Source organism: Pan troglodytes, chromosome 5 (genome assembly GCF_028858775.2).
Source record: "Pan troglodytes isolate AG18354 chromosome 5, NHGRI_mPanTro3-v2.0_pri, whole genome shotgun sequence".
Lineage (NCBI taxonomy): Eukaryota > Metazoa > Chordata > Mammalia > Primates > Hominidae > Pan > Pan troglodytes.
In genome coordinates this window covers 122,913,547-122,940,473 of record NC_072403.2, presented here as the reverse complement: position 1 = coordinate 122,940,473, position 26,927 = coordinate 122,913,547, and the positions used below count along the sequence as shown (strand labels likewise).

Here is a 26,927-nt window from a genome sequence, read left to right as displayed (position 1 = left end):
GATCACTTGAGATCAGGACTTCAATACCAGCCTGGCCAACATGGCGAGACCCTGTCTCTACTAAAAATTAGCTGGGCGCAGTGCGCATGCCTGTAATCCCAGCTACTCAGGAGGCTGAGGCACGAGAATCGCTTAAACTCAGGAGGCAGCAGTTGCAGTGAGCTGAGATCACATCACTGCATTCCAGCCTGGGCGACAGAGCAAGACTCTGTCTCCAAAAAATTAATAATAAAAACTTTTTTCCAAAGAGCTCTGAAATGGAAAAAGAGTGCAGAATAGCTTCAATTCAATGATGGCAAAGTTAAAATTCCTAACATGGTCTAACTGGCACACTCTGAATGATACGAGAAACACAATGACATCCTTGCTGTTTTTAAACTTGAGCAACTCGAGTTGTTGATATGAGAGACAAACAACATCTAAATGCAAGCTGACTTTCTTTTCACAGCTAGCATATACCTCAAGTAAGCAAGCCCATTTCATCTTCTTTTTCAGAATAGCTTCTTTCAATGAATATGAAACAGTATTCTCTACAATTTCATAACGTATATACGCTAGGATGCATTTGTCTTAAATGCAGTTATGTTTTGACTATTTCTAAGTAAAAGTGCATTAAAAACATAATGAAGCCCGTATTTTTTGCACTGTCTCTTAATTTTATGGTGGACAAAGCACCAATTTCTGAAATTCAATAAAAGCAAACCTTCCTTTGTTGTTCAGATCTTAGCAATGGGTTTAGTAGTTTTAACTTCTTCCATTTTGAAGCCTTCCATTTTTAGCCTTAAGTAGCTAAACATAAAAAGGAAAGGAAGGAGAGATCATGTAAGTAGCTAATCAGATAAATGAAAACTGACTTGAAGTTAAGTTTTATTAGCCCTTTCTTTTCTTGAATTGAGTAATAACATCTCTACTTTGGGTTATGTTCAATAACCAAGAAAACAAACAGCACTTAAGTTTAAAAAAACAAACAAAAAAAGAAACCCAAATTCCATGAAATAATAGCTTGGTAATAGTATTAATATTCCAGAAAAAATATAAGAAATTTGGTATTTAAAACAAAACAAATAACCAAACTGCTTTCCTCATCTACCAAAACCCAACATTAAGTAAAACTTAAAACAGGCAATTTACCACCTCCATTGAAATGAATACATAGTCTCCAATTTATGTGTGTTGTATTCTAAAGTAAGGACAACTGAAAATCAAGATGTGCTCTCCACAAAAAGTGATATAAATGGCAGCTCAAGAGTTCCAGATAGTACAACACTACAAGGTGTTCTCAACAAAAAGTCTTTGTTAGACTTCAATAATACTATTTGGTACTTCTATCAGCAAATAGGAAGCATTCCAATACTTATTAGATCCTCTACCATCAGACACAGAAATTACCTAGAAAACAGAAATGTATTGCCAAATCTCAAACAAGAGGGCTACTGATTAAAACAAACAAAAACACCCTTAAGACGTCTCACATACAGAAATCATGGCTGATTTTCCAGTAGTGCTGGGGTAGGTCTTCCTGATAGAGGGGTCCAGGCATGGCAGGGTCCTGTAAGCGGCTGGTGAGGAGGACCCACTGCTTTGCCTCCTACCAGTGATGAGCGAGGCTTTGGGGAGGGACTATGCATCCATCACTCCTGATGTTCTTTTCATGGCTCCCCTTCTCAGCTATTGTCCATCTACCTCCAGATGGCAGCAAACGACTTATCTGAGCCCCTTCTTCTCATTTAGATATAAAGTGCAAATGTCTGATTCAGATACAAGACTGTATGGTCTTTGGTTAAACATATAATCAAACAAAAAGTATAAATGATACCAGCTCCTTCATTTTTCTGGCAAGAGGAGAGTAACAGCTATCTGGAGAGGACTAGGGAAAGCTAAGGAATGGATTCAAAAGAGAAGGGAAAGGGTAGAAGGTAAAGCTGAGGCTCGAACTTTTGCTTAGTGCCAGCATTGTTGATCTGTAGCTGAGCAAGCTTACATAAAGGCATGTATACACAGGCACGGAACTCTCTAACATGGAATTGAAGTGAAACCCTGTCTCTACAAAAAATCAGCCAGGCGTGGTGGTGGGTGCCTGTAAACCCAGCTACTCGGGAGGCTGAGGCAGAAGAATGCTTGAACCTGGGAGGTGGAGGTTGCAGTGAACTGAAATCGCGCCACTGCACTCCAGCCTGAGCAACAGAGCGAGACTGTCTCAAAAAACAACAAAAACGAAAGCACTGGTACTTCATGTAACAAATTATGATTTGCGTATGTCTGTACCTTTACAACATAACTGGCACTTGTATAAAGGAGATTCCTTGTCAAGGACTGAATCAAGGAACATAACACCCTATTCCAGAAAAACAAGTATGCAATACTAGTAGAAGGAAGAAGAAAGCTTCTGTTTTCCTAGGCACAAGGCCTGTCTTCAAGAAACTTTCAAAACAAGTAGTTAGGCTTTGGCTGGCTTCTACACCATCTGCAAACGCCCAGGGCCTTCATGCAACCTTTTGCTACCTAGGGCTACCCAGTACCCTAAAGTGCCCTGCACCTTAAAACTCACCTGTTTTCTCCTTTTTCATTTCTGCCCCTATCAAAACTTCTTTTCTGCCAGGTGCAGTGGACTAACATCTGTAGTTCCGGCTGCTCAGGAAGGTGAAGTGGGAGGATCACTTGAGCCCAGGAATTTGAGTCCAGCCTGGGCAACACAGCAAGACCTCATTGCTTTAAAAAAAAAAAAAAGTAGGGCTCAGTGGCTCATGCCTGTAATCCCAGCTACGTAAGAGGCTCAGGCGGGAGGATTACTTGAGCCCAGGAGTTCAGGGCTGCAGTGAGATGTGATTGTGCCACTGCACTCCACCCTAGGTGACAGAACAAGACCCCATCTCTTAAAAACAAACCAACCAAAAAACACAGGTTTCCTCTCAGAGAAGCGGGGTGGGCTCTACTTAGTAGTAGAGTCTCTTAAAACAATCAACAGTAGTGTAATTTATCAATAATCAGATAGCAGACATCCCTCTCAGAGATCTATATATTTTCAGCCACAAAGCTTAAAATCTCAAATGTCAACGAGTAGGATTTCAGGCAAAAGAAAAGAAAAGTAGAAAATAAAAATCAGAATGTAGATCCATGTTGGGAGAGGAGGTTAACTTTCCAGGTAATTCATACTGAGATTGTCTACACAGCTCCTGCGGGTCTGGCTTTCTGTGGCTTTCTTTAGCTAAGGCCAGAAATTCAAAAAAATCCCAATGGTTATGGAGATCCCTCCTCACCCATCCATCCACCCAATGAGAAAGAAGAATTTGTGGAGGGCAGGGGATATCACAAGAGAAAATGGCACACCAGGGTGTAATGTCTCAAATAAAAGGGTTACTTTACACTTAATACTAGTATATTACTGTTCATAATAATATATCGTAAAATTATCATGTTATAAAAATATATAATAAGATCTTATAAGAAACTCTAAATGGATTGACGCTTGATAATTCTCTTAAGTAGAACACAATGAAACAGTAGTGGCTGGCTAAGTTCCATCAATTTTTTTTAATTCTTTTTGACTTTTTCTCGTGGTCTTCTGTTATCCTTTCTGCAGGTCGCTTCTTCAACCCCTTCATTTTCCTGGTTTGTAGTTTGCTTAGGTCTTGCTTCTGCATATGAATCCTTCCATAAGTTGTACCAAAAGTATCATGGGAAATATTTTTCTTCTTCTTTGGCTACGATAAAAGAATATGTATATATTTAATGGCCTTCTACTATAATGAGCCGGTAAAAACCTAGTCTGTAACAACTATCTTAGTAGCAATTTCCATTAGTGCCTGCCCCTTCAGTGACACAGTATATAGCCCTATAAACTTTTCTTCTCAAACTTAAGTGTGCATACAAATCACTTGGGATCTTGCTAAAATACAGATCCTAATTCAGTATGTCTAGGGTAGGGCCTGATATTCTGCACAATTCCCAGGTAAACTGTCAGGCCACACTTTGAAAAACAAAACTATAAACTACACTAACCACTGTCACACATCAAGAAAATATCCTGTGTTTAGCTTAAGGAGTTGTGACTATTGTTTCAATTTCTATTGGCATTTTAGAGATTACATTTCTTCTTGTCTTTTAAAACTACTTAAAAAGTCAAAACAGATTTTATGCACATATGGTTTATATACCCTGTACTCTAAATCCTTAGCCTTTACAGTGTACCAAACAACTCTCTTTCTTTTGCTGAAAACAGCAGTCTTGACTATCAGAAGGCACTTAGCCAAACCTCATGTCTGGGTTTTGCAACTCTTTTTTTATTATCCCTTATTGTTGGCTTATTTGGTTCTCTCTCCTTTTCCTGGCTCTGTGAGTCCTAGTTTAATCTATTGTATTGATCTCTTTATATATGTCCTTGTCTTTTTTTTTTTTTTTTTTTTTGGCTCACTCTGTCACCCACGCTGGAGTGCAGTGGCGTGATCTCTGCTCACTGCAAGCTCCACCTCCCCGGTTCACGCCATTCTCCTGCCTCAGCCTCCCAAGTAGCTGGGACTACAGGCGCCCGCTACCACGCCCGGCTAATTTTTTGTATTTTTCATAGAGACGGGGTTTCACTGTATTAGCCAGGATGGTCTCGATCTCCTGACCTTGTGATCCACCCACTTCGGCCTCCCAAAGTGCTGGGATTACAGGCGTGAGCCACCGCACCTGGCCTGTCCTTGTCTTTTAATATAATATGCCACAAATTCTTTTTGGAAAGAAAAAGGATTAAAGTAGAAAATACAAATAAATATGGTACCAAGCTCTAAGTTATATACCTTGAGAGCTTTTGGCATTTTCATAGATAATTTATAAAGGTCATCCGATGCCAGGTGTGTCCTCCTCAGAACCAGATCCAATGAGGGTCCCATCTCTTCCAATTCAATCCGTGGTGTTCTGCAACCAGATTTCTTCAACAGCAACCTTTAGGAAATAGGTAAAAAGAAATGTTGCTTTGACTTTCATAAAAGTCCTCTCCACCAAATATTTTTTGTTCAGGGGATTTACAATTCCATTAAATGATATAAAATGTTTAGAAAGACTTACTTAAATACTTCATACTATTCAAGCCAAGTGTATCCTTTGGTTCACATCTTCTTTTATAAATTTTTTTTTTTTTGAGACGGAGTCTCGCTCTGTCACCCAGGCTGGAGTGCAGTGGCGCGATCTTGGCTCACTGTAAGCTCCACCTCCCAGGTTCACGCCATTCTCCTGCCTCAGCCTCCCGAGTAGCTGTGACTACAGGCACCCGCCACCACACCTGGCTAATTTTTTTGTATTTTTAGTAGAGATGGGGTTTCACCGTGTTAGCCAGGATGGTCTCGCTCTCCTGACCTCATGATCCTCCTGCCTCGGCCTCCCAAAGTGCTGGGATTACAGGCATGAGCCACCATGCCCGGCTTTTCTTTATAAGTCTTTTATCCCTTTTTGAGCTAAAGGGTCACACAAATATCAAATTAAAAAATTTTTTTTTCTCTTTGAGGTCAAGGGCAGTTTGCTTATTTTTAAAAATCAGAAATAAAATTATACAATATTGTTGAGAAACAGCAAGTGAGATACAAAATTATTCTCAGAAATGAAATAAAATCCTTTGATTTGACTTCTTCATCTTACTCATAGATTTATGTATGTATAAAAGTAATTATAATTGGCTTTTTCTTTGAAACAGTATGTTTATACGATTAACAAGTTCTTATCTAAGACTGTAGGAGTTAAACCAACCCATTCAGAATCAACTTTTCCTCATAGCACAGACATTTACTAACTTCCTTACATTGAAGTGAACTTTAAAATCTTAAAATAACAAAACCACAACTTTCTGAATACCCTATGTCTAAACAGCTCTGGATCTGGAAACACTGGTGGGGGAGAACTGGGGAATACAGGCAGGATAAAGTGATGGTGGAGCAGCCAGGCGCGGTGGCTCACGCCTGCAGTCCCAGCACTTTGGGAGGCTAAGGCAGGCAGATCACCTGAGGTCAGGAGCTCCAGACCAGCTGGCCAACATGGTGAAACCTCATCTCTACTAAAGACACAAAAAATTAGCCAGGCGTGGTGGCACATGCCTGTAGTCCCAGCTACTCGGGAGGCTGAGGCAGGAGAATTGCTTAAACCCGGGAGGCGGAGGTTGCAGTGAGCCGAGATCGCGCCACTGCACTCCAGTCTGGGCGACAGGGCGAGACTCCATCTCAAAAACAAACAAACAAAAAAAGAAATCAGGGACATGTATTTTAATTTTCAACTAAAATTTTTTCTTCCACTTAAAACTGCTAATTTTCAGCTAGTTAGAAAACTTGTCAATTCAAAACAGCTCATGGCATATCCGACAGATTCAAATCACCCAAGTACTACTATACACTGCCAAAAGCACCTTTTAATTAACTGAAGCACCTTTTAATTAACTAAAAATAATTTTTAAAATTGATGCATAATAGATGTACATAGTTTCAGGGTGCATATAATAATTTAATATTGTGCCTTTTTATTCACACAAGCGTCCTAATGAATTTTTTGAGTGGTACATAAAATTAAGATTTCCAAATAACTATGTATAATTACCTATGTTGTTATTTCATTAAAGAATTAAGTACAATGTCATACTTTTCTGTGTAGATGATCTGATCTTAATCATTTCAGTGAGTATGTTTACTGGAAGATCAAACTGATTTAAGGAAATATTCTCTAGCTTTTAGTTATCTGCAAACAGAACCCAGTTCTTTCTCTCTCAGATGGGCTCAAGCTGGTAGATATGCTAACTGGTAATTTCTACATATTTTTAAATATTATTTGCCTATTTCTTGAGGAAGAGTGACATTACCACTACTGTTCAAATTGTAATTTCCTCATTTTCCTCCCTCTCATACACTTCTCTGGCTGAAAGTCTGTTTTCATTAAGTAAACTCCTCTATTAGAATGTTGTGTTTGCTTTTCAAAGTATGCTACCACTTTGTTTTGCATATTTCCCCCCATAAGGCCTAACCATTGTGCAAACGCACATGTGGCATTACTAACGATTTTGTTTCATATTAATGGCTCTGACTCCATAGTGAATAAAATTTCCCAACAGATATAAATAGTCACTCACATACAAGGAATAATTACTATAGGATGTATAGGAACAGTGGTCAATAACACTATGATTTATTCACCCAAAAGATCATGTTAAAGGTTATATTAATATAATTTCCTGTTTAGAGTTCCTTTCATCCAAAAAGCTCAAAACCATTTTATAAACCTCATTAATCTTCACAAATAAAGTGTGTGAATATTAAATATTACCATTTTCAAATTGCATAAGGGCTAATTTGCAGTAAGAGCGAGGGAAAGGGTTCCACAGTATAGCTAGCCCAAAGAATGCCTGGGGAGCCAAGTTAAGTCAGACATACTTTCTGGTATATGCCCATCTATGAGTACCTCTTTACTCTTATAAAGCAGTACTGTCAATCTTAGGGGGACCTCAGAATTATCTAAATGGTATTGCTATAGTTTACAGAGGAAGAAACAAAGACCCTGAGAAGTGGTGACCTGCCCATGTCACGTGGCTGAGCCCGGTTCAGAGCCAGGTCAGTAGGCTCAGAGGTGATGCTGAATCCCTGGACCACCCCTTCCTCCCATCCTCAATGCTCCCCAAGTGTGGCACAGCCTCTGGAAGCTAAGCTGATCCACATGTTTAGTGATTCTTTCAAGTAGCAGCTCACTCTCAATCACACTGTCCATTTTTTATTTCAAATTAATAGCTAACAAGTATTACAAGGCACATATGGAACATCTAGTGATCAAAATTACATACTAGGCTCTCTGATTTTTTTTCATTATGAAAGATGTCGTGCTAGTGTAAAGGTGATTCTAGCAATCAGATTTTTGGTGGATCTATGTATTATAGTTACACTGCTAGTTTTTTATTTTGGTTTTATTTTTATTTTTTTGAGACAGAGTCTTGCTCTGTCACCAGGCCGGAGTGCTGTGGCACAATCTAGGCTCGCTGCAATCTCCAACTCCGTGGTTCAAGCAATTCTCCTGCCTCGGCCCCCTGAATAGCTGGGATTACAGGCATGCGCCACCATGTCCAGCTAATTTTTTGTATTTTTAGTATAGATGATGTTTCACCGTGTTAGCCAGGATGGTCTCGATCTCCTGACCTCGTGATCTGCCCACCTCAGTCTCCCAAAGGGCTGCTGGGATTACAGGGATGAGCCACCGTGCCCGGCCTTACTGCTAGTTTATTCTTTTTTTCTCTTTTTTTGAAATGGAGTCTCGCTGTCACCCAGGCTGGAGTGCAGTGGTGCGATCTTGGCTCACTGCAACCTCTGCCTCCCGGGTTCTCCTGCATCAGCCTCCTGAGTAGCTGGGATTACAGGTGCACACCATGTTGCCCGGCTAATTTTTATGTTTTTAGTAGAGACGGGGTTTCACCATGTTGGCCAGGCTGGTCTCAAACTCCTGACCTCAGGTGATCCACCCATCTTGGCCTCCCAAAGTACTGGATTACAGGCATGAGCCACCATGCTGGGCCAGTTTATTCTTGCTCTAAAGTCTGACTTGATAATTCTCTATTTTGTTTTATTTTCTCTGTATCTTTCTTTACAAATAAACCCTTTTCACTAAATACAAGTGAATACTTTCTGTGAAACCGTTCAACACAGAAGAGTTTTAGGCTACTGTTATCATTCATTTCTTACTGTCAATGATTTTTTACCGTTATATTTTTATCTCCCTTGTATCCCCTCTATGTTTAACACAGAGGGCATACATACCCACCTGAGGCAGGAGAATCGCTTGAATGCGGGAGGCAGAGGTTGCAGTGAGCTGAGATTATGCCACTGTACTCCAGCCTGGGCAACAGCAAGATCCTGTCTCAAAAAAAGAAGTGTTCCAGGTCAGGCGCGGTGGCTCATGCCTGTAATCTCAGCACTTTGCAAGGCCAAGGCAGGTAGATCACAAGGTCAGGAGATCGAGACCATCCTGACTAACATGGTGAAACCCTGTCTCTACTAAAAATACAAAAATAAAATTAGCCGGGCGTGGTGGCGGGTGCCAGTAGTTCCAGCTACTTGGGAGGCTGAGGCAGGAGAATGGCATGAATCCGGGAGGCAGAGGCTGAAATGAGCTGAGATTGTGTCACTGCACTCCAGCCTGGGCAACATAGCGAGACTCCGTCTCAAAAAAAAAAAAAAAGAAAGAAAAGAAAGGTGTTCCAGATTTCTGGTTTTTTTCAGAGTTTGAAATACTTGCATACGTATAATGAGATATCTTGGGGATGAGACCCAAGTCTAAACACAAAATCCATTTATGTTTCATATAGTTTATATACATAGCCTGAAGGTAATTTTATACAATTTTTATTTTATTTTATTACTTTATGTCTGAGATGGAGTTTCACTCTTGTTGCCCAGGCTGGAGTGCTCGGCTCACTGCAACCTCTGTCTCCCGGGTTCAAGCAATTCTCCAGCCTCAGCCTCCCGAGTAGCTAGGATTACAGGCGCCTACCACCATGCCTGACTAATTTTTGTATTTTTAGTAGCGACGGTGTTATGCCACGTTGGCCAGGCTGGTCTGGAACTACTGACCTCAGGTGATCCACCCGCCTCAGCCTCCCATGTGCTAGGATTACAGGTGTCCAGCCAACATAAGTTTTGTTTTGTTTTGTTTTTTTCAGACAGTCTCACTCTGTCGCCTAGGCTGGAGTGCAGTGGCACAATCTCAGCTCATTGCAACCTCTGCCTCCCAAGCTGAAGCAATTCTTGTGCCACAGCCGCCTGAATAGCCGGGATTATAGGCGTGTGGCCCAGGCTCAAGTAATTCTCATGCCACAGCCTCCCAAGTAGCTGGGATTACAGGCGTGCGCCACCATACCCAGCTAATTTTTGTATTTTTTAATAGAGACAGGGTTTCTCCATGTTGGCCAGGCTGGTCTTGAACTCCTCAAGTGATCCGCCCACTCTCTGTAACCTCTGCGTCCTGGGCTCAATTGTCCTGCCTCAGCCTCCTAAGTAGCATGGAGGCCAGTGCCACCATGTCCAGCTAATTTTTGTATTTTTAGTAGAGACGGGTTTCGCTGTGTTGGCCAGGCTGGTCTTGAACTCCTGGCCTCGAGCAATCCACCCACCTCGGCCTCCCAAAGTTCTGGGATTATAGGCATGAGCCACCATGTCCGTCCTGGGTACTTTTTTATATTAGTGATTTTTCATCTTTTATTTCTTGTTCTCTAAATAACAGTCATCTACTGTATAGTATAATACATACTTTGAAGCTCCCAAATCACATATGGAAACTCAAACAGGAGACTTAAGGGGCTTTCGATCTTAACCAGCTAAAAATTACTATAAAGTCTCTAATTACATCTTATGATCATTGGGTATTTTACTGCATTTTGCCTCATTTATTTTTAGTGAGAGGAAAACAGAAAAACAGAAGCGGTGGTATTAATTATATGGAGAAAAAGAACTAAATGTCTCTGATTTAATACAGTTGAGCCCAAGATGGAAATTATCAGCTAAGAGGTGAATATTTAAGTTTCATTTGGACATTCATAGGACATAAAGCTGGTCAGTCATGTATTTTCATTGTGAAGAAAACAAAATAAAAACGATGTACGAAATGCTAGATACAAATGGTTGGACAAACAACACTACTGTACAGAAGACACTGTCAACACCAAGCTGTCAGCTCTCAGGCTGCAACACCAGCCACACCATAGCTCAAAATGTACAGCAAAGTCTAAACTCAATGTACAGAGAAAGGCAATTTGTGGGAGTCAGTGTATTCTTTAGGAAACTGTGGGCTCTGTCAGCCAGTACCAACGCCTTAAAAAAGAGAAGTCACACACTTATCTCAAGAACCACAATTGCCCTCTCCCTCTCCCTCTCCCTCTCCCTCTCCCTCCCCCTCCCCCTCCCCGTCTCCCTCTGATGCCGAGCCGAAGCTGGACTGTACTGCTGCCATCTCCACTTACTGCAACCTCCCTGCCTGATTCTCCTGCCTCAGCCTGCCGAGTGCCTGCGATTGCAGGTGCGCGCCGCCACGCCTGACTGGTTTTCGTATTTTTTTGGTGGAGACGGGGTTTCGCTGTGTTGGCCGGGCTGGTCTCCAGCTCCTAACCGCGAGTGATCTGCCAGCCTTGGCCTCCAGAGGTGCCGGGATTGCAGACGGAGTCTCATTCACTCAGTGCTCAATGTTGCGCAGGCTGGAGTGCAGTGGCGTGATCTTGGCTAGCTACAACCTCCACCTCCCAGCCGCCTGCCTTGGCCTCCCAAAGTGCCGAGATTGCAGCCTCTGCCTGGCCGCCACCCCGTCTGGGAAGTGAGGAGCGTCTCTGCCTGGCCGCCCATCGTCTGGGATGTGAGGAGCCCCTCTGCCCGGCTGCCCAGTCTGGGAAGTGAGGAGCGCCTCTTCCCAGCCGCCATCCCGTCTAGGAAGTGAGGAGCGTCTCTGCCCGGCCGCCCATCGTCTGAGATGTGGAGCGCCTCTGCCCTGCCGCCCCATCTGGGATGTGAGGAGCGCCTCTGCCCGGCCGCGACCCCATCTGGGAGGTGAGGAGCGTCTCTGCCCGGCCACCCCGTCTAAGAAGTGAGGAGCCCCTCCGCCCGGCAGCCGCCCCATCTGAGAAGTGAGGAGCCCCTCCGCCCGGCAGCCGCCCCGTCTGAGAAGTGAGGAGCCCCTCCGCCCGGCAGCCGCCCCGTCTGGGAAGTGAGGAGCGTCTCCGCCCGGCAGCCGCCCCGTCCGGGAGGTGAGGGGCGCCTCTGCCAGACCGCCCCTACTGGGAAGTGAGGAGCCCCTCTGCCCAGCCACCACCCCGTCTGGGAGGTGTACCCAACAGCTCATTGAGAACGGGCCATGATGACGATGGCGGTTTTGTCGAGTGGAAAGGGGGGAAATGTGGGGAAAAGATAGAGAAATCAGATTGTTGCTGTGTCTGTGTAGAAAGAAGTAGACATAGGAGACTCCATTTTGTTCTATACTAAGAAAAATTCTTCTGCCTTGGGATGCTGTTGATCTATGACCTTACCCCCAAGCCGGTGCTCTCTGAAACATGTGCTGTGTCCACTCAGGGTTAAATGGATTCAGGGCGGTGCAAGATGTGCTTTGTTAAACAGATGCTTGAAGGCAGCATGCTCGTTAAGAGTCATCACCACTCCCTAATCTCAAGTACCCAGGGACACAAACACTGCGGAAGGCCGCAGGGTCCTCTGCCTAGGAAAACCAGAGACCTTTGTTCACTTGTTTATCTGCTGACCTTCCCTCCACTATTGTCCTATGACCCTGCCAAATCCCCCTCTGCGAGAAACACCCAAGAATGATCAATTAAAAAAAAAAGAAAAAAAGAAAAAAAAAAAAGAACCACAATTACAGCATGTCATTAACTCTTTAATAAACATAGAATCTGCTTAAGAGTTTTGTTTTTTTTTTTTTTTCAGGGCCCTCACTCTGTTGCCCAGGCTGGAGTGCAGTGGCACAATCATGGCTCACTGCAACTTTCACCTCCCAGGTTCAAGCGATTTTTGTGCCTCAGCCTTCTGAGCAGCTGGAACTACAGGCATGTGCCACCACGCTGGGCTAATTTTTCTGGTTTTTTTAGTAGAGATGGGGTTTCGTCATGTTAGCCAGGCTGGTTTTGAACTCCTGGCCTCAAGTGATCTGCCTGCCTCAGCCTCCCAAAGTGCTGGGATTACAGGTGTAAGCCACCATGCTCGGCCTGCTTAAGATTTATATTTATATTGTGGTAGGGGTAGAAGGCCTAGGCTAGAGAGACAGAGTGAAATGAATCTAGCCACTGAATCTTCTTATTCCTTTTAGACTCAATTGTTAAGACTTAGGGTTTTGAGATTTGCTTTGCCTAGCCAAGGATTTGTGGCTTAGTGCTGTAAATCCAACCAAGAACAATAAAGAGATGCTGCATAAAGCTAGGAAGGGTTGGTGCACCTGGCTCAGCGACAGTGCAGCATCAGATGCTCTGGGGCACTGGAAAAGTAGGGTTTCAGAGGCAAAGGACTGAGGATCAGCACAGAGCTGCTGTCACTGCTATCCTGCCAACTCTCCAAGAAACCTTTTGGCCAGATACCAATTCTAAGTTTGGGCTCTAAAAAACAGTCACACAGTTTTAAACACTAACCCTGAGGATTAAGAAAATATGTGAAGAAATGCACTTACTTATAGCTTCGAAAGTAAATCTTCCCATTCAGTGCAGTGAAGTGCAGAACATACTCTAATCCAGCCAGGCGGATATTTGATACTGTGGGGCCTCTGAAGAAATCTAAAAGCACATATTAAATTATTAACAAAACAAAACAAATACTTGCAAAATTCAGTTACAAAGAACTGCACTCTAAACAGTTTTGCTCCAATACTTATCTAAAAAAGCACAAAAAATGATTCCTGAAAAATGTCTGAAGGTCCCACCCCTTAAGCATTTAATCTCATGACTTTATTTTGGTATTTTGGTGTTCAGTTCACTGAGACGTTTAATGTTTCTGTTTTGAAGTTCTTCCTCTGAGTCAGCTCAGCATCAAAAAATCATATCCATTAAAAATACTAACTTTTAAAAAATGTAAATCAAAGCATAAAATTTTAATCTACTGGTAGATGAAGATAGCAAATTTCTATAAAAATGGCTGTTCAAATTGACTATTAAAATCAAATTAGCCTTAATTTTTTTTTCTATGAGGGAGGCCAACAAGAAAAAAATTCTAATAAGAAATCTTGATTATATGAACAAAGGATAAGAAACTTTATAAACTGTTAATGCCAGAAAAGAACCTTGCATATCAGTGATAGGCTTTTTTCTCACAAAGTGGTAATCATACCACCGGTGGCACATGAGAGCATTTTAATGATACAAAGCCAGATATAATTTACTACGTATTTATTTCATCCTGCACCATTCTCCATTTACAATAGGGACATAAAGTTTCCTTTTAAAAAGAGTAGTCAGCCATGCACAGTGGCTCATGCCTGTAATCCCAGCACTTTGGGAGACTGAGGCGGGCGAATTGCTTAAGCTCAGGAGTTTGAGGCCAGGCTGGGCAACATGGTGAAACCTCATCTCCACTAAATGTATAAAAAATTAGCCAGGTTGTAGTCCCAGCTACTGGAGAGGCTAAGGTGGGAGGATTGCTGATCCCACCACTGGACTCAGTGAGAACGACAGAGCAAAACCCTGTCTCAAACAATAACTTAAAAAGAGGAGTCAATTAAAAGAAAATCTCCAGTGAACTGCACGCTAAGGATACTACACAGACTTGGCTATGAAAGAAGTTTGGAAAACAAGTGTGATATCTTAATTTTACAGCTGAGAAAATCGAACCTCAAGGAGGCTAAATGGAAATTCATGAATAACATTTGGCTAAGATAAAAGGTCTATATAAAAGTTTATCCAAGTTTGCTTAGGAAGAGCTGCCCAAGGCAGGTGATGTAGTAAGTGGGAAATTCTGTTCTAGTCCCATTCTGTAGCCACCTAGCATTTTCCTTCCTGCTTCCCATTAGCCCATAAGATGCAGATTATCTCCATGTGCACAGATGAACACATCTTTTGTTGTCTGCTTTTCCTTTCTTGTGCTTAACCAAAAGAAAATCACAGGCCAGGTGCAGTGGCTCATGCCTGTAATCCCAGCACTTTGGGAGGCCAAGGCGAGCAGATCACGAGGTCAGGAGATCAAGACCATCGGGGCTAACACAGTGAAACCCTATCTCTACTAAAACCACAAAAAATTAGCCAGGTGTGGTGGCAAGTGCCTCCCTAGCTACTTGGGAGGCTGAGGCAGGAGAATCACTTGAACCTGGGAGGCGGAGATTGCAGTGAGCCGAGATTGCGCCACTGTACTCCAGCCTGGGCGACAGTGTGAGACTCAGTCTCAAAAAAAAAAAAACCCAAAAAACAAAAAACACAGCATTAACGTGTATAAAACAAACACAAGTGGGCAGGCACATTTATACACCACCCTCCTCTACTCCCCCAAACAAGAAAAAAAAAAAAAACTAATGAACATTTTGAATTTTAAAAAAGTACATATACTACATATATTTATACATATATTATGTACGGATGGGGTCTCACTATGTTGCCCAGGCTGGTTTCGAACTCCTAGACTCAAGCACTCCTCCTGCCTTGGTCTCTCAAAGTGCTGGGATTACAGGCATGAGCCACCACGCCTGGCCTGGGACATTTTTATAAAACAAGTTTGTACTTTTCAAGATATTTTAATCTAAATATCATAATAAACAGCTTTCCCATGATTTTGCCAAAGCCTGACTCTCCTTCAGTGGCCAAGTTAATAAAGCTCACTCATTGGTGTAGCATTACTGAAGTCAGAGTACTTCTGGGAAACGAAATATGTACATTCCAGTCTGCTCTGAAACAACTTTCATAATGCAAAATTTTCAGGACATCTGTGCTTTGGGAGAAAACTTTAGGAACACAATAAGCACATGGAAAAGTACTCTTTATTAAGTCAAAATTTCTAAGACTATGAATATAAAAGGATTTTCAGTCTGTATCCAATAGTTCTAACCAGCCATCCTTTTATTACATTTTCTCTTAACTGCCAAACTGAAATTTCACTAAAGTTTGCAAATCATCAAGGTAACACAAACAAGTAATGAATGAAAACGGGAGGGCATAAATGGTAGTACTTAGTAACCGGAAAGCAAATATGTCTAACAGCATGATATTTTCTGGCTAGAACACAACAGAGTATTGTTTACACATGAATACCATTGGCAAGAATCCGTTCACTTAATAAATTGTACCAGAGCACCTATTATGCAAAGTGATAAATGACATATAGCATTTTTCTATCAGGGGCCCTGCATTCTAGGTAGATAGGAATACATACAAACAACTGCAATTTAAAGTAGCACATTAAAAGGAGAACAGTATAAACCATTCTGGAAGTTCTGAGGAGAGAAAGATCATTTCTAGTTGGGAAAGACGTCGTGCAAGTGGTATATACACTGTTAGGATTTTGACCAAGAAGTATGATAAATAACTTTATGAACTTGATAACCTAAAGTATAATAATACTGTATAAATAAAAGCATGGCTGGGCACGGTGGCTCATGCCTGTAATCCCAGCACTTTGGGAGGCCAAGATGAGTGGATCACCTGAGGCCAGGAGGTCGAGACCAGCTTAGCGAACATGGCGAAACTCTGTCTCTACAAAAAATACAAAAATTGTCCAGGCATGGTGGTGAATGCCTGTAATCCCAGCTACTCAGGAGGCTGGGGCAGAAGAATCGCTTGAACGGCTGATGCGGAGGTTGCAGTGAGCCAAGATTGCTCCATTGCACTCCAGCCTGGGTGACAGAGTGAGACTCCATCTCAAAAAATAAACAAATAAGAAATAAAAGCATGTACTTTGGAGAGACCTAAGTTCAAAACTTTAATATGCCACTTGGTAAATGCATGACCTTAGAAAAGCTACTCACCTGTCCAGGCCTCAGTTTTCTCAATTGTATAATGAAAATCAGAATTAAAAATTCCTCTACTCCAAATTTTTTTTAAAAACCATATATATAATATGCTACCATTTAAGAAGGGAAGAATAGGCCACGCATGTTGGCTCACACCTCCAACTTTGGGAGGCTGAGGCTGGAGGGCTGCTTGAGCCTAGGACTCTGAGACCAGCCCAAGCAATGCAGCAAGACCTCATGTCTACAAGAAATAAAAAAAATTAGCTGGGCGTGGTGATGTGTACCTGTGGTCCCAGCTACTGAGGGGAATGAGGTAGGAGGATTGCTTGAGACCAGAAAGTTAAGGCTACAGCAGTGAGCCATGATCATGCCACTGCACTCCAGCCTGGGCAACAGAGTGAGACCCTGTCTCAAAAAAAAAAAAAAAAAAAAAAAAATTGATGTAAACAAATTAAGAATGAACAAAATGGGTATCTTGCATGAAAAAAAGTTAACTTTTCTTTCTGGCCAATTAAGAAAGAAAGAAAAAAAGGAACTTCCTAAACGAAAGCCCTTCATACATTTCTTGCTCCCTACTGATATTTCATTTGAACACACAACATAAACCAAAGAGCAGTTGTTTTACTTCATATTTATACTGAAAACTCAACTTCCCTTGGTGCCCTACAGTCTGAATCTGTTCCTCTTCTACCTTTCTGCTTCTGTCCAGATTCCTTTTTGGTTTTCACTCCCTTCCCCTCACCACTGCATTATGTGATCATTCCTGCCATCTAGTGGAAGCACAAAATAATGAGAAGGTGGGGCTTATTAAAATACAAAAAACATTTAAACAAATGCAAACAAAAGCTCTCTCTGTTATAACAAATTGTAAGTATCTGCCTCACTGACAATAAACAATTATATGGGAGACCTAGGGGAAAGAGAAAAAGGCAGAAAATCTAGGTCAATGGAGTACAAGTAATGGAAATCTTAGCTGAAAATCTGGCTGACATTTTGGCTGGAAAAATACCTTTGACCAGGCACGGTGGATCACACCTATAATCTCAGCACTTTTGGGAGGCCAGGGCAGGCAGATCACTTGAGGTCAGGAGTTCAAGACCAGCCTGGCCAACATGGTGAAACCCAGTCTTTACTAAAAATATAAAAAATTAGCCGGGTGTGGTGGCATGCACCTGTGGTCCCAGGTACTAAGGAGGCTAAGGAAGGAGAATTGCTTGACCCTGGGAGGTGGAGGTTGCAGTGAGCTGAGATCATGCCACGGCAACAGAGTGAGACTATGTCTCAAAAAAAAAAAAAAAAAAAAAAAAAAGAAAGAAAGAAAGAAAGAAAAATACCCTTGATAATTTGGGATATATAATATTGAGAGAAGGAAATATTAGTCATTGTCTTTCATGTATGAATTTAATTCATGGAAAATATGGATAAGAACCTATAAAGATTCTAGAAGGGATCATGGGAATATGTTTACCACAGGCAAGATGGACAGTAGGGGAAGAAAAGCTCAGGCTTTGGAAGCGTTGGGTTTCAACTTGGCCTTACCTACTTAATAGCTCTCATTTAACTTCTCAGAGCCCCTGTTTGTTTTCCCATCTGTGAAATGGGAATGTCATCAAACTCAAGAACTTTTGTAAAGATTAAACAGATAATAGTGGTTCTTAGTTTCTTTTTTAAAAAGTAGCTATTACTAATACGGGAAATAAATTCTAAAAATTATAATCCCAAGGATGGGTGACGGGTTTTTTTTTTCCCCTAAAAATTATAATCCTGACAATAAAGACCATAAATAATCCCAAAAAGGGAAAATGAAAGCAATGTATTTGTCACAGTTTTTTTGGTGGGCTCAGATTTGTAAAGCATGTGCATACAACTTAATTTTATACCCCATCAATTTTTCAAAAGTGATCTACAGCAAAGTATATAAAAATTTAAAACAAGGGTAACAAAAAGTGTAGCATAAGCTTGTAAGCATGGTGCAAGAAAAGCTCAAATGGAATAAAGTAGACAAGGCCACTGAGCATCAGATGGAGGCCTCGCGGCTGTCAACACTAAGGTGAAATAGGACCATAAAGGACTGCTGCTTTGAGAGTATCAGTGTACTGTGCAGGAAAAGCTGAATCTCTCAATCCCCATGAGGGAAAAGAAGCAAAAAATTCAGTAAGAAGATTTTCTTAAATTGGAGAGAGCTAGGTGTGGTGGCTCATGCCTGTAATCTCACCACTTTGGAAAGCTGAGGCAGGTGGATTGCTTGAGCTCAGGAGTTTGAGACCAGCCTGGGCAATATAGGGAGACCCATATCTCCACAAAAAATTAAAATAAAAATTAGCTGGGCATGGTGGTGTGAACCTGTAGTCCCAGCTGCTCAGGAGGTAGAGGACTGCTTGAGCCCAAGAGGTCGAGGCTGCAGTAAGACGTGATCACACCAGTACACTCCAGCCTGGGTGACAGAGCAAGATGCTGACTAAAAAGAAAAAAAAAAAAAATTGAGAGAAAGAGAGACAGACCCAAGACCCTTTAAATTAGTACCAATCTCTTGGAAAATTAAATTACTTTCCAGAGTTATAAAAGAGCTGGCAAATATAATTGCAGAATGCTAAGTACTAATAACCTTTTAAAAATCATGGAGGCTGGGTGTGGGGGCTCACACTTGTAATCCCAGCACTCTGAGGGCTGAAGTGGGAGGATTGCTTAAGCCCTGAAGTTCAAGACCAGCCTGGGCAACACAGTGAGACCCCATCTTACAAAAAATTTTAAAAATTAGCCAGGCATAGTGGCATGTACCTATGGTCCCAGCTACTTAGGAGGCTGAGGTGGGAGGATCACTTGAGCCTGGGAGGTTGAGGCTGCAGTGAGCCATGATTGAGCTACTGCACTCCAGCCTGGACATCAGAGCACGACTTGCCTCATAAAGGAGAAAAAAATAGAAAAGGATGTAGTCCTTATATTCATTACACAAATCATTTAGAACTAGCATAGTTTGCTAGGTGTGGGTTATCTGTAGAACAACCTCACAAGGTTCTTGTTAGAATGAAGCAGTGTATATGAAGTGCCTACTATATGCCTGGCACTTAGGATGATGATGGTAATAAAGTAAAAATGAGCCAGGGCCTGTCGCAGTGGCTCATGCCTGTAATCCCAGCATTTTGGGAGGCCAAGGAGGGTGGATCGCCTGAAGTCAGGAGTTCAAGACCAGCCTGGCCAACATGGCAAAACCCCGTCTCTACTAAAAATAAAAAAAACATTAGGCCTGGCGCAGTGGCTCACACCTGCAATCCCAGCACTTTGGGAGGGCGAGGCGGGTGGATCACGAGGTCAGGAGATTGAGACCATCCTGGCTAACACAGTGAAACTCCATCTCTACTAAAAATACAAAAATAAGCTGGGCATGGTGGCAGGTGCCTGTAGTCCCAGCTACTCGGGAGGCTGAGGAAGGAGAACGGTGTGAACCCGGGAGGTGGAGCTTGCAGTGAGCCGAGATCGCGCCACTGCACTCTAGCTTGGGCGACAGAGCGAGACTCCGTCTCAAAAAAAATTAGTCAGCATGGTGATGGGCACCTGACCATGGTGATGGGATCCCAGCTACTCGGGAGGCTTAGGCAGGAGAATCGCTTGAACCCGGGAGGTGGAGGTTGCAGTGGGCCGAGATCACACCACTGTGCTCCAGCCTGGGCAACAGAGCAAGACTCCATCTTTTAAAAAAAAAAAAAAAAAAAAAGGAGCCAGGAAGGTCACTGAGGGCTTCCCGGAAAAGAAACTTGATGATCTGACACTTAAATGAATAGTAGAAACTGGATAAATAAGAGCAATATCAGAATACACAATAGAAATGTGAATAATATATTGGCAATAAACCCTTTCTAATGGAAAAAAAGAAGGCAATAGGAGATCAAGAAGGCCAAGCTACATTGGTTATATATTGTGAAAGGCCTTGTATATTCAACTCAGAAAAACTAATTAAGGTTTTTGAGTTGGAAGTCGGTGATACAAACAATCTTGAAATTTTAATCCCTCAACTTTCAAATTTAATTTTAAATGATGCTAGGAATGACAGGAGATGGGTGCAGGAATTTTATAAAAACACTATACAAGTAATACCTAAGTTACTAACACATCCAGAAATAATCATCTACACAGTACAACAGCTGCTTTAACTCTCCCGAGATAGTTAGGTGCTTTCCTGCTGCTGGTAAGGGAAAAAAAAAAGAGAAAGGTCCAAAAAAAGGAGGAAAAAGAAGTTGTGCTCGCTTCGGCAGCGCATATACTAAAACTGGAACCATACAGAGAAGATTAGCATGGTCCCTGCGCAAGGATGGCATGCAAATTTGTGAAGCACTCCATTATTTTAAGTATATAAATATTATTTTTAAAATAAGAGAAAAAAGAAGTTACAAACCTAAAGTAGCAAAGTGCCACCAGTGAGAGTCTGAGACTGCCTTCCTGAGCTACCCTGAAGATAATAAATACTAAAATACTTACCAATAAGAAGACTTTTTAGTCTTCTATAATCTTCTGTTACATCGAAATCATCGCCAGCAAATATCAGCATGGGTTTTGTTCCCTCAGGACATTTACTGTTCTAAAAAAAAAAAAAAAAAAAGCAATTATATAATTACCAAAGTCTAAACTGTTTATATATTGATTTTGTTTTTTATTTTTATTTATTTTTTTTGAGATGGAGTCTCACTCTGTCATCCAGGCTGGAGTGCAGTGGCACAATCTCAGCTCACTGCAACCTCCACCTCCCGGGTTCAAGCGATTCTCCTGCCTCAACCTCCTAAGTAGCTGGGACTACAGGTGCACATCACCATGCCTGGCTAGTTTTTTTGTATTTTTCTTACAGACTGGGTTTCATCATGCTGGTTAGGCTGGTCTCAAACTCCTGACCTCAAATGATCCGCCTGCCTCAGCCTCCCAAAGTGCTGGGATTACAGGTGAGAGCCACTGTGCCTGGCCTATACTGATTTTAAAGCAGTCAATACTTTACACTAATTTATTTTCACATTTTATTAACTGTTCCAAAATGATGTCTGTGAATACTGATATTAGAGGTAAAAACAGAGGTGGGTTTTTTTTTCTTTTTAAAGAGACAGGGTCTCGCTGTGTTGCCTAGGCTGGACTCAAACTCTTGGGCTCAAGGCATCCTGCAAGTAGCTGGGACTACAGGTGCAGGCCTGGCTAAGATGACATTTTTAAGCTTCTAGACTTCTATACTAAAAAAAAAATTATTTGTTCCATTCATTTACATTACCAAATAAAAGATGGCAAAAGAATGATGTAAAGGGCTTTTTTAACATTAGTCTACGCAAAGAATAAAATTAAAAGTTACTCTTGCAAAAGGAAAACAAAACAAAACAAAACGTAACATAACACAACACAACCAACCAAGCAACCAAAATAGACTTCTGATGGCCAGCAACCCTGAATCAAAATAAATTTAAGGCCAGGTGTGACGGCTCATGCCTATAATCCCAGCACTTTGGGAGGCCAAAGCAGGAAGACAGCTTGAGGCCAGGAGTGAGTTCAAGACCAGCCTGGGCAACACAGTGAGACCTCATCTCTACAAAAAACCTTTTTTTTTTGAGACGGACTTTCACTCTTGCTGCCCAGGCTGGAGTGCAATGGCGCTATCTCGGCTCACCTCAACCTCCGCCTCTCAAGTAGCTGGGACTACAGGCACGTGCCACCACGCCTGGCTAATTTTGTATTTTTAGTAGAGATGGGGTTTCTCCATGTTGGTCAGGCTGGTCTCGAACTCCCGACCTCAGGTGATCTGCCCACCTTGGCCTCCCAAAGTGGTGGGATTACAGGCATGAGCCACTGCAACTGGCCAAAAAAAACTTTTAAAAATTAGCTGGGCATGCTGGTGAGTGCCTATGGTCCCAGCCACTCGGAACGTGAGGTAGGAGGATCGCTTGAGCCTAGAAGGTGGAGGCTGCAGTGAGCCATGATCGTGCCACTGTACTCCAGCCTGGGTGACAGAGTAAGACCTTGTCTCATGAATAAATAAGTTTAATTATAATTTATTTGTACCACTGTGCCTTTCCCACTATACCCTATAAAAAGTATTTTAAAATGAAGGCTATGGGCTGGGCACAGTGGTTCACGCCTATAATCCCACCACTTTCAGAGGCAGAGACGGGCTGATCACTTGAGGTCAGGAGTTCAAGACCAGCCTGGCCAACATGGTGAAACCCTGTTTCTACTAAAAATAGAAAAAATTAGCTGGGCGTGGTGGTACACGCCTGTAGTCCCAGCTACTCCAGAGGCTAAGGTAGGATAATCGTTTGAACCCAAGAGACAGAGGTTGTAGTGAGCCAAGATTGCACCACTGCACTCTAGCTTGGGTGAGAGCGAGATGCCATCTCAATAAAAAAAAAAATGAAGGCTATAGGCTAGGTGTGGTGGCTTACACTTGTAATCCCAGCACTTTAGGAGGCCAAGGGCAGATCGCTTGAGCCCAGGAGTTTGAGACCAGCCTGGGAGACACGGTCTCTACAAAAAAATACAAAACAGGCTGGGCACGGTGACTCACCCTTACAATCCCAGCACTTTCGGAGGCTGAGGCAGGCGCATCACTTGAGGTCAGGAGTTTGAGACCAGCCTGGACAACATGGTAAAACCCTGTCTCTACTAAAAAACACAAAAATTAGCCAGGTGCAGTGTGCCTGTAGTCCCAGCTAGTCGGGGCTGAGACAGGAAAATTGCTTGAACCCAGGAGGTGGAGGTTGCGGTGAGCTGAGATAGCGCCACAGCACTCCAGCCTGGGCGACAGAGACTCCGTCTCAAGAAAACAACAACAAACAAACCAAATACAAAACAATTAGCCAGGTATCGTGGTGCACATCTATGGTCCCAGCTACTTGGGAGGCTGGGGTGGAAGGATCACTTGAGCCCGGGGAAGTCCAGGCTGCCATGAGCCATGCTCTTGCCACTACACTCCAGCCTGGGATACAGAGTAAGACCCTCAAAACAATAAATAAAAAAAAATAAAATGAAGGCTAAATTAAACTACCAGCTGGACATTCACATGAGAAGCAATATAATTTTACATAAGCTATAGAAAGTATAGACCAATTCTCATCAGCAATGTTGAAACTCTTACTATAAAAAGTATTTTCACCAGTTGTAGATTTTCTACACCAAATAGAATGTGATGTGATTAAAAAGAGGATTTAGAAGCCACCAAAGAGGAAAAAATGAAATAGTAAAAATTCTTTAACTGGATGAGTAATTTATGGAGGAAGGTGAATGACTGTTGGTCTGAGCTTCCTATAAATTCTCTGTTCTGACCAAAAATCAAGAACTATCCAAACTCCAGCAACAAAAGAAAACAAAAAAAACAGTACAAAAACCAAACACCCTCTGCCCTAGGACCAGAGGTCACCTGTTGCTTTGCTGCTCACCATGACCACTCTTGTTGACATTCTCTACTTCCAAACCCGGAACCTTAACGGTCTATACTTAGGAGATGGAGATGTGCCTAACATCTGTCTGTCTGATACAGAAACTGAAAGGACATTCCAGATCTAACAAGTCTTCCATGCTTCAGCCACGCCAGTCTGACCCTAGGACTATAGGGTCTATTTAGGTGTACAGAAGGGAACAAAAAGCACAGCATCATCAACAACAACTTTTGGTTTTCAAACCATCCTGACCACAATGCATAGTAATAAAAAACAAAAAATTTGAAGTTGTCACCCAGTATACACATCATACAAAGACAAATAAAAGTTATGTGAAACAATACTTGGCCGGGCGTGGTGGCTCACACCTGTAATCCCAGCACTTTGGGAGGCTGAGGTGGGTAGATCACTTGAGGTGAGGAGTCCGAGACCAACCTGGCCAACGTGGTGAAACCCTGTCTCTACTAAAACTACAGAAATTAGCCAGGCGTGGTGGCTCAACCAGCTACTTGGGAGGCTGAGGCAAGAGAATTGCTTGAACTTTGGGGTGGAGGTTGCAGTAGAATTGCTTGAACCTTGGGGTGGAGGTTGCAGTGAGCTGAGATAGCACCACTGCACTCCAGTCTGGGCGACAAAGCAAGACCTTGTCTCCAAAAAAAAAAAAAAACCCCAATACTTAATACATACAGCACTGATATTTTTTACTCTATTCCATTTTTTAAAAATACTAGTCACGGCCGGGCACAGTGGCTCACGCTTCTAATCCTAGCACTCTGGGAGGCCGAGGTGGGTGGATCACAAGGTCAGGAGTTTGAGACCAGCCTGGCCAACATAGTGAAACTCTGTCTCTACTAAAAATACAAAAAATTAGCCGCATATGGCGGTGTGTGCCTGTAATCCCAGCTACTTGGGAGGCTAAGGCAGGAGAATCGCGTGAACCCAGGAGGCGGAGGTTGCAGTGAGCCGAGATCACGCCACTGCACTCCAGCCTGGGCGACAGTGTGAGACTCCATCTAAAAATAAAAATAAAAATAAAAATAAAATGCTAGTCACATGCACATGATGAAGACCCTGAACTAGGCAGGAGTCTACAATAGATGAGCTGGCTGGGCATGGTGGCTCACATCTATAATCCCAGCACTTTGGGAGGCCAAGGTGGGTGGATCACCTGAGGTCAGGAGTTCGAGACTAGCCTGACTAACATGGTGAAACTCCGTCTCTACTAAAAATACAAAAATTAGCTGGGTGTGGTGGCGCACACCTGTAATCCCAGCTACTCGGGAGGCTGAGGCAGGAGAATCTCCTGAACCCGGGAGGCAGAGGTTGCAGTGAGCCGAGATCACGCCATTGCACTCCAGCCTGGGCAACAAGAACAAAACTCCGTCGGTGGGGGAGACATGAGGCCTCACTCTGTTACCCAGGCTAGATTGTAGTGTAGCAATCATAGCTTACAGCAACTTAAACTCCTGGGCTCAAGCAATCCTCTCACCTCAGCCTCTCAAGTAGATGGGACTACAGGCACATGCCACCAAGCAAGGCTAATTTAAAAAAAAATTTTGTAGAGACGGGGTCTCACTATGTTGTCCAGGCTAGTCTTACTTCATTGAATATAATCATCCTTTGACGTATGGCCATCTTGAGGAAACAGGCTCCTAGAATACTCACTCAATTTCCTGGTAGAGTCTAATATTAAATATTCTCAATGAGCTTGTTTAAAGAGTTAAATATTCTCATTGTCTCTACTAAAAATACAAAAAAATTAGCTGGGCGTGGTGGTAGGCACCTGTAATCCCAACCACTTGGGAGGCTGAGGCAGGAGAATTGCTTGAACCAGGTAGGCGCATGTTGCAGTGAGACGAAATCACGCCACTGCACTCCAGCCTGGGTGACGGAGCAAGACTCTGTCTGGTGAGGGTGGAGGGGACGGACAAGTTAACGGAGGAATGAGGGTTGGCAACAAAAGTAGGTAGGTGAGGTAAGAAATACCTAGCACAACGTCTTAAAAACAAGGGAGAAGTAAAGGGAAAATAAGGGAAAGTGTACCAAAACAAATTAAAAATATAAACCTGTAACCAAATAATGGGGTATTGGTGACACTGGTGTTAGAAAATTAAAAAGAAAAAAAAAAAGGGGGGTAAAAAATGAAAGACTAGGGCTGGATACGGTGGATCGTGCCTATAATCCCAGCACTCTGGGAGGCTGAGGCGGGTGGATCACCTGAGATCGGGGTTCAAGACTAGCCTGGCCAACATGGTGAAACCCCATCTCTACTAAAAATACAAAAATTAGCTGAGTGTGGTGGTGGGCGCCTGTAATCCCGGCTACTCGGGAGGCTGAGGCAGGAGAATTGCTTGAATCCGGGAGGCAGAGGTTGTAGTGAGCCGAGATCATGCCACTGTACTCCTGGCTAGGCGACAAGAGCAAAACTCCCTCTCAAAAAAAAAAAAAAAAAAAAAGACTGCCTAATAAGTCTGAGTACATGTAGGAATTGCCAATGTAAGCACATTCTCAATTAATAAAATTTATAGTTATATATGCACTCCATGAGTGAAAATGTAGTGTTCAATTTAAATGGTTCTTGTTAAGAATGAGACCTGGGCTGGGTGCAGTGGTTCATGCCTGTAATTCCAGTGGTTGGGGAGGCCAAGGCGGGAGGATCGCTTGAACTCAGGAGTTTGAGACTAGCCAGGGCAATATAGTGAGATCCCATTTCTTAAAAAAAAAATGTGGCTGGGCATGGTGGCACACACCTGCAGTCCTAGCTACTCAGGAGACTGAGGCAGGATAGCCTGAGCCCAGGAATTCAAGGCTGCAGTGAGCGGTGATCCCACCACTGTACTCCAACCTGGGCAACAGAGTGAGACCTTGTCTCTAAAAAACAAAAAAAGAAATGAGACCTGACAAACAATAATGGTTTTGTAGTCCAGTTTACTTTTTTATTTTTATTTTTTTAGACAAAGTCTTGCTGTGTCACCCAGGCTGGAGTGCAGTGGCATGATCTCAGCTCACTGCAACCTCCACCTCCTGGGTTCAAGAGATTCTCATGCTTCAGCCTCCCAGGTAGCTGGGATTACAGGCGTGCACCACCATGCCTGGCTAATTTTTGTATTTTTAGTAGAG

At 42.6% G+C, this 26,927-nt stretch overlaps 1 protein-coding gene and 1 non-coding gene across 3 annotated transcripts in view; one reads left to right on the top strand and one right to left on the bottom strand.

Moving 5' to 3' along the window:
- Window positions 1-850: 850 nt before the first annotated feature.
- RPF2 (ribosome production factor 2 homolog) overlaps window positions 851-26,927 on the bottom strand; it is a 46,223-nt gene continuing 20,146 nt past the window's right edge. For both annotated transcript variants that reach the window (XM_001156493.7, XM_063813358.1), the window contains 4 exons: window positions 20,881-20,980; window positions 13,150-13,252; window positions 4,782-4,926; window positions 851-3,701 (listed from right to left, as the gene is read on the bottom strand). In XM_001156493.7, the coding sequence (XP_001156493.1) occupies window positions 3,522-3,701; window positions 4,782-4,926; window positions 13,150-13,252; window positions 20,881-20,980 (528 nt within the window). In that variant the 3' untranslated portion in view covers window positions 851-3,521. The remainder of the gene's footprint in view (window positions 3,702-4,781; window positions 4,927-13,149; window positions 13,253-20,880; window positions 20,981-26,927) is intronic.
- On the top strand, window positions 20,642-20,748 carry LOC112209561 (U6 spliceosomal RNA). The gene has a single exon (XR_002944399.1). It is a non-coding gene; the product is annotated as a U6 spliceosomal RNA (small nuclear RNA).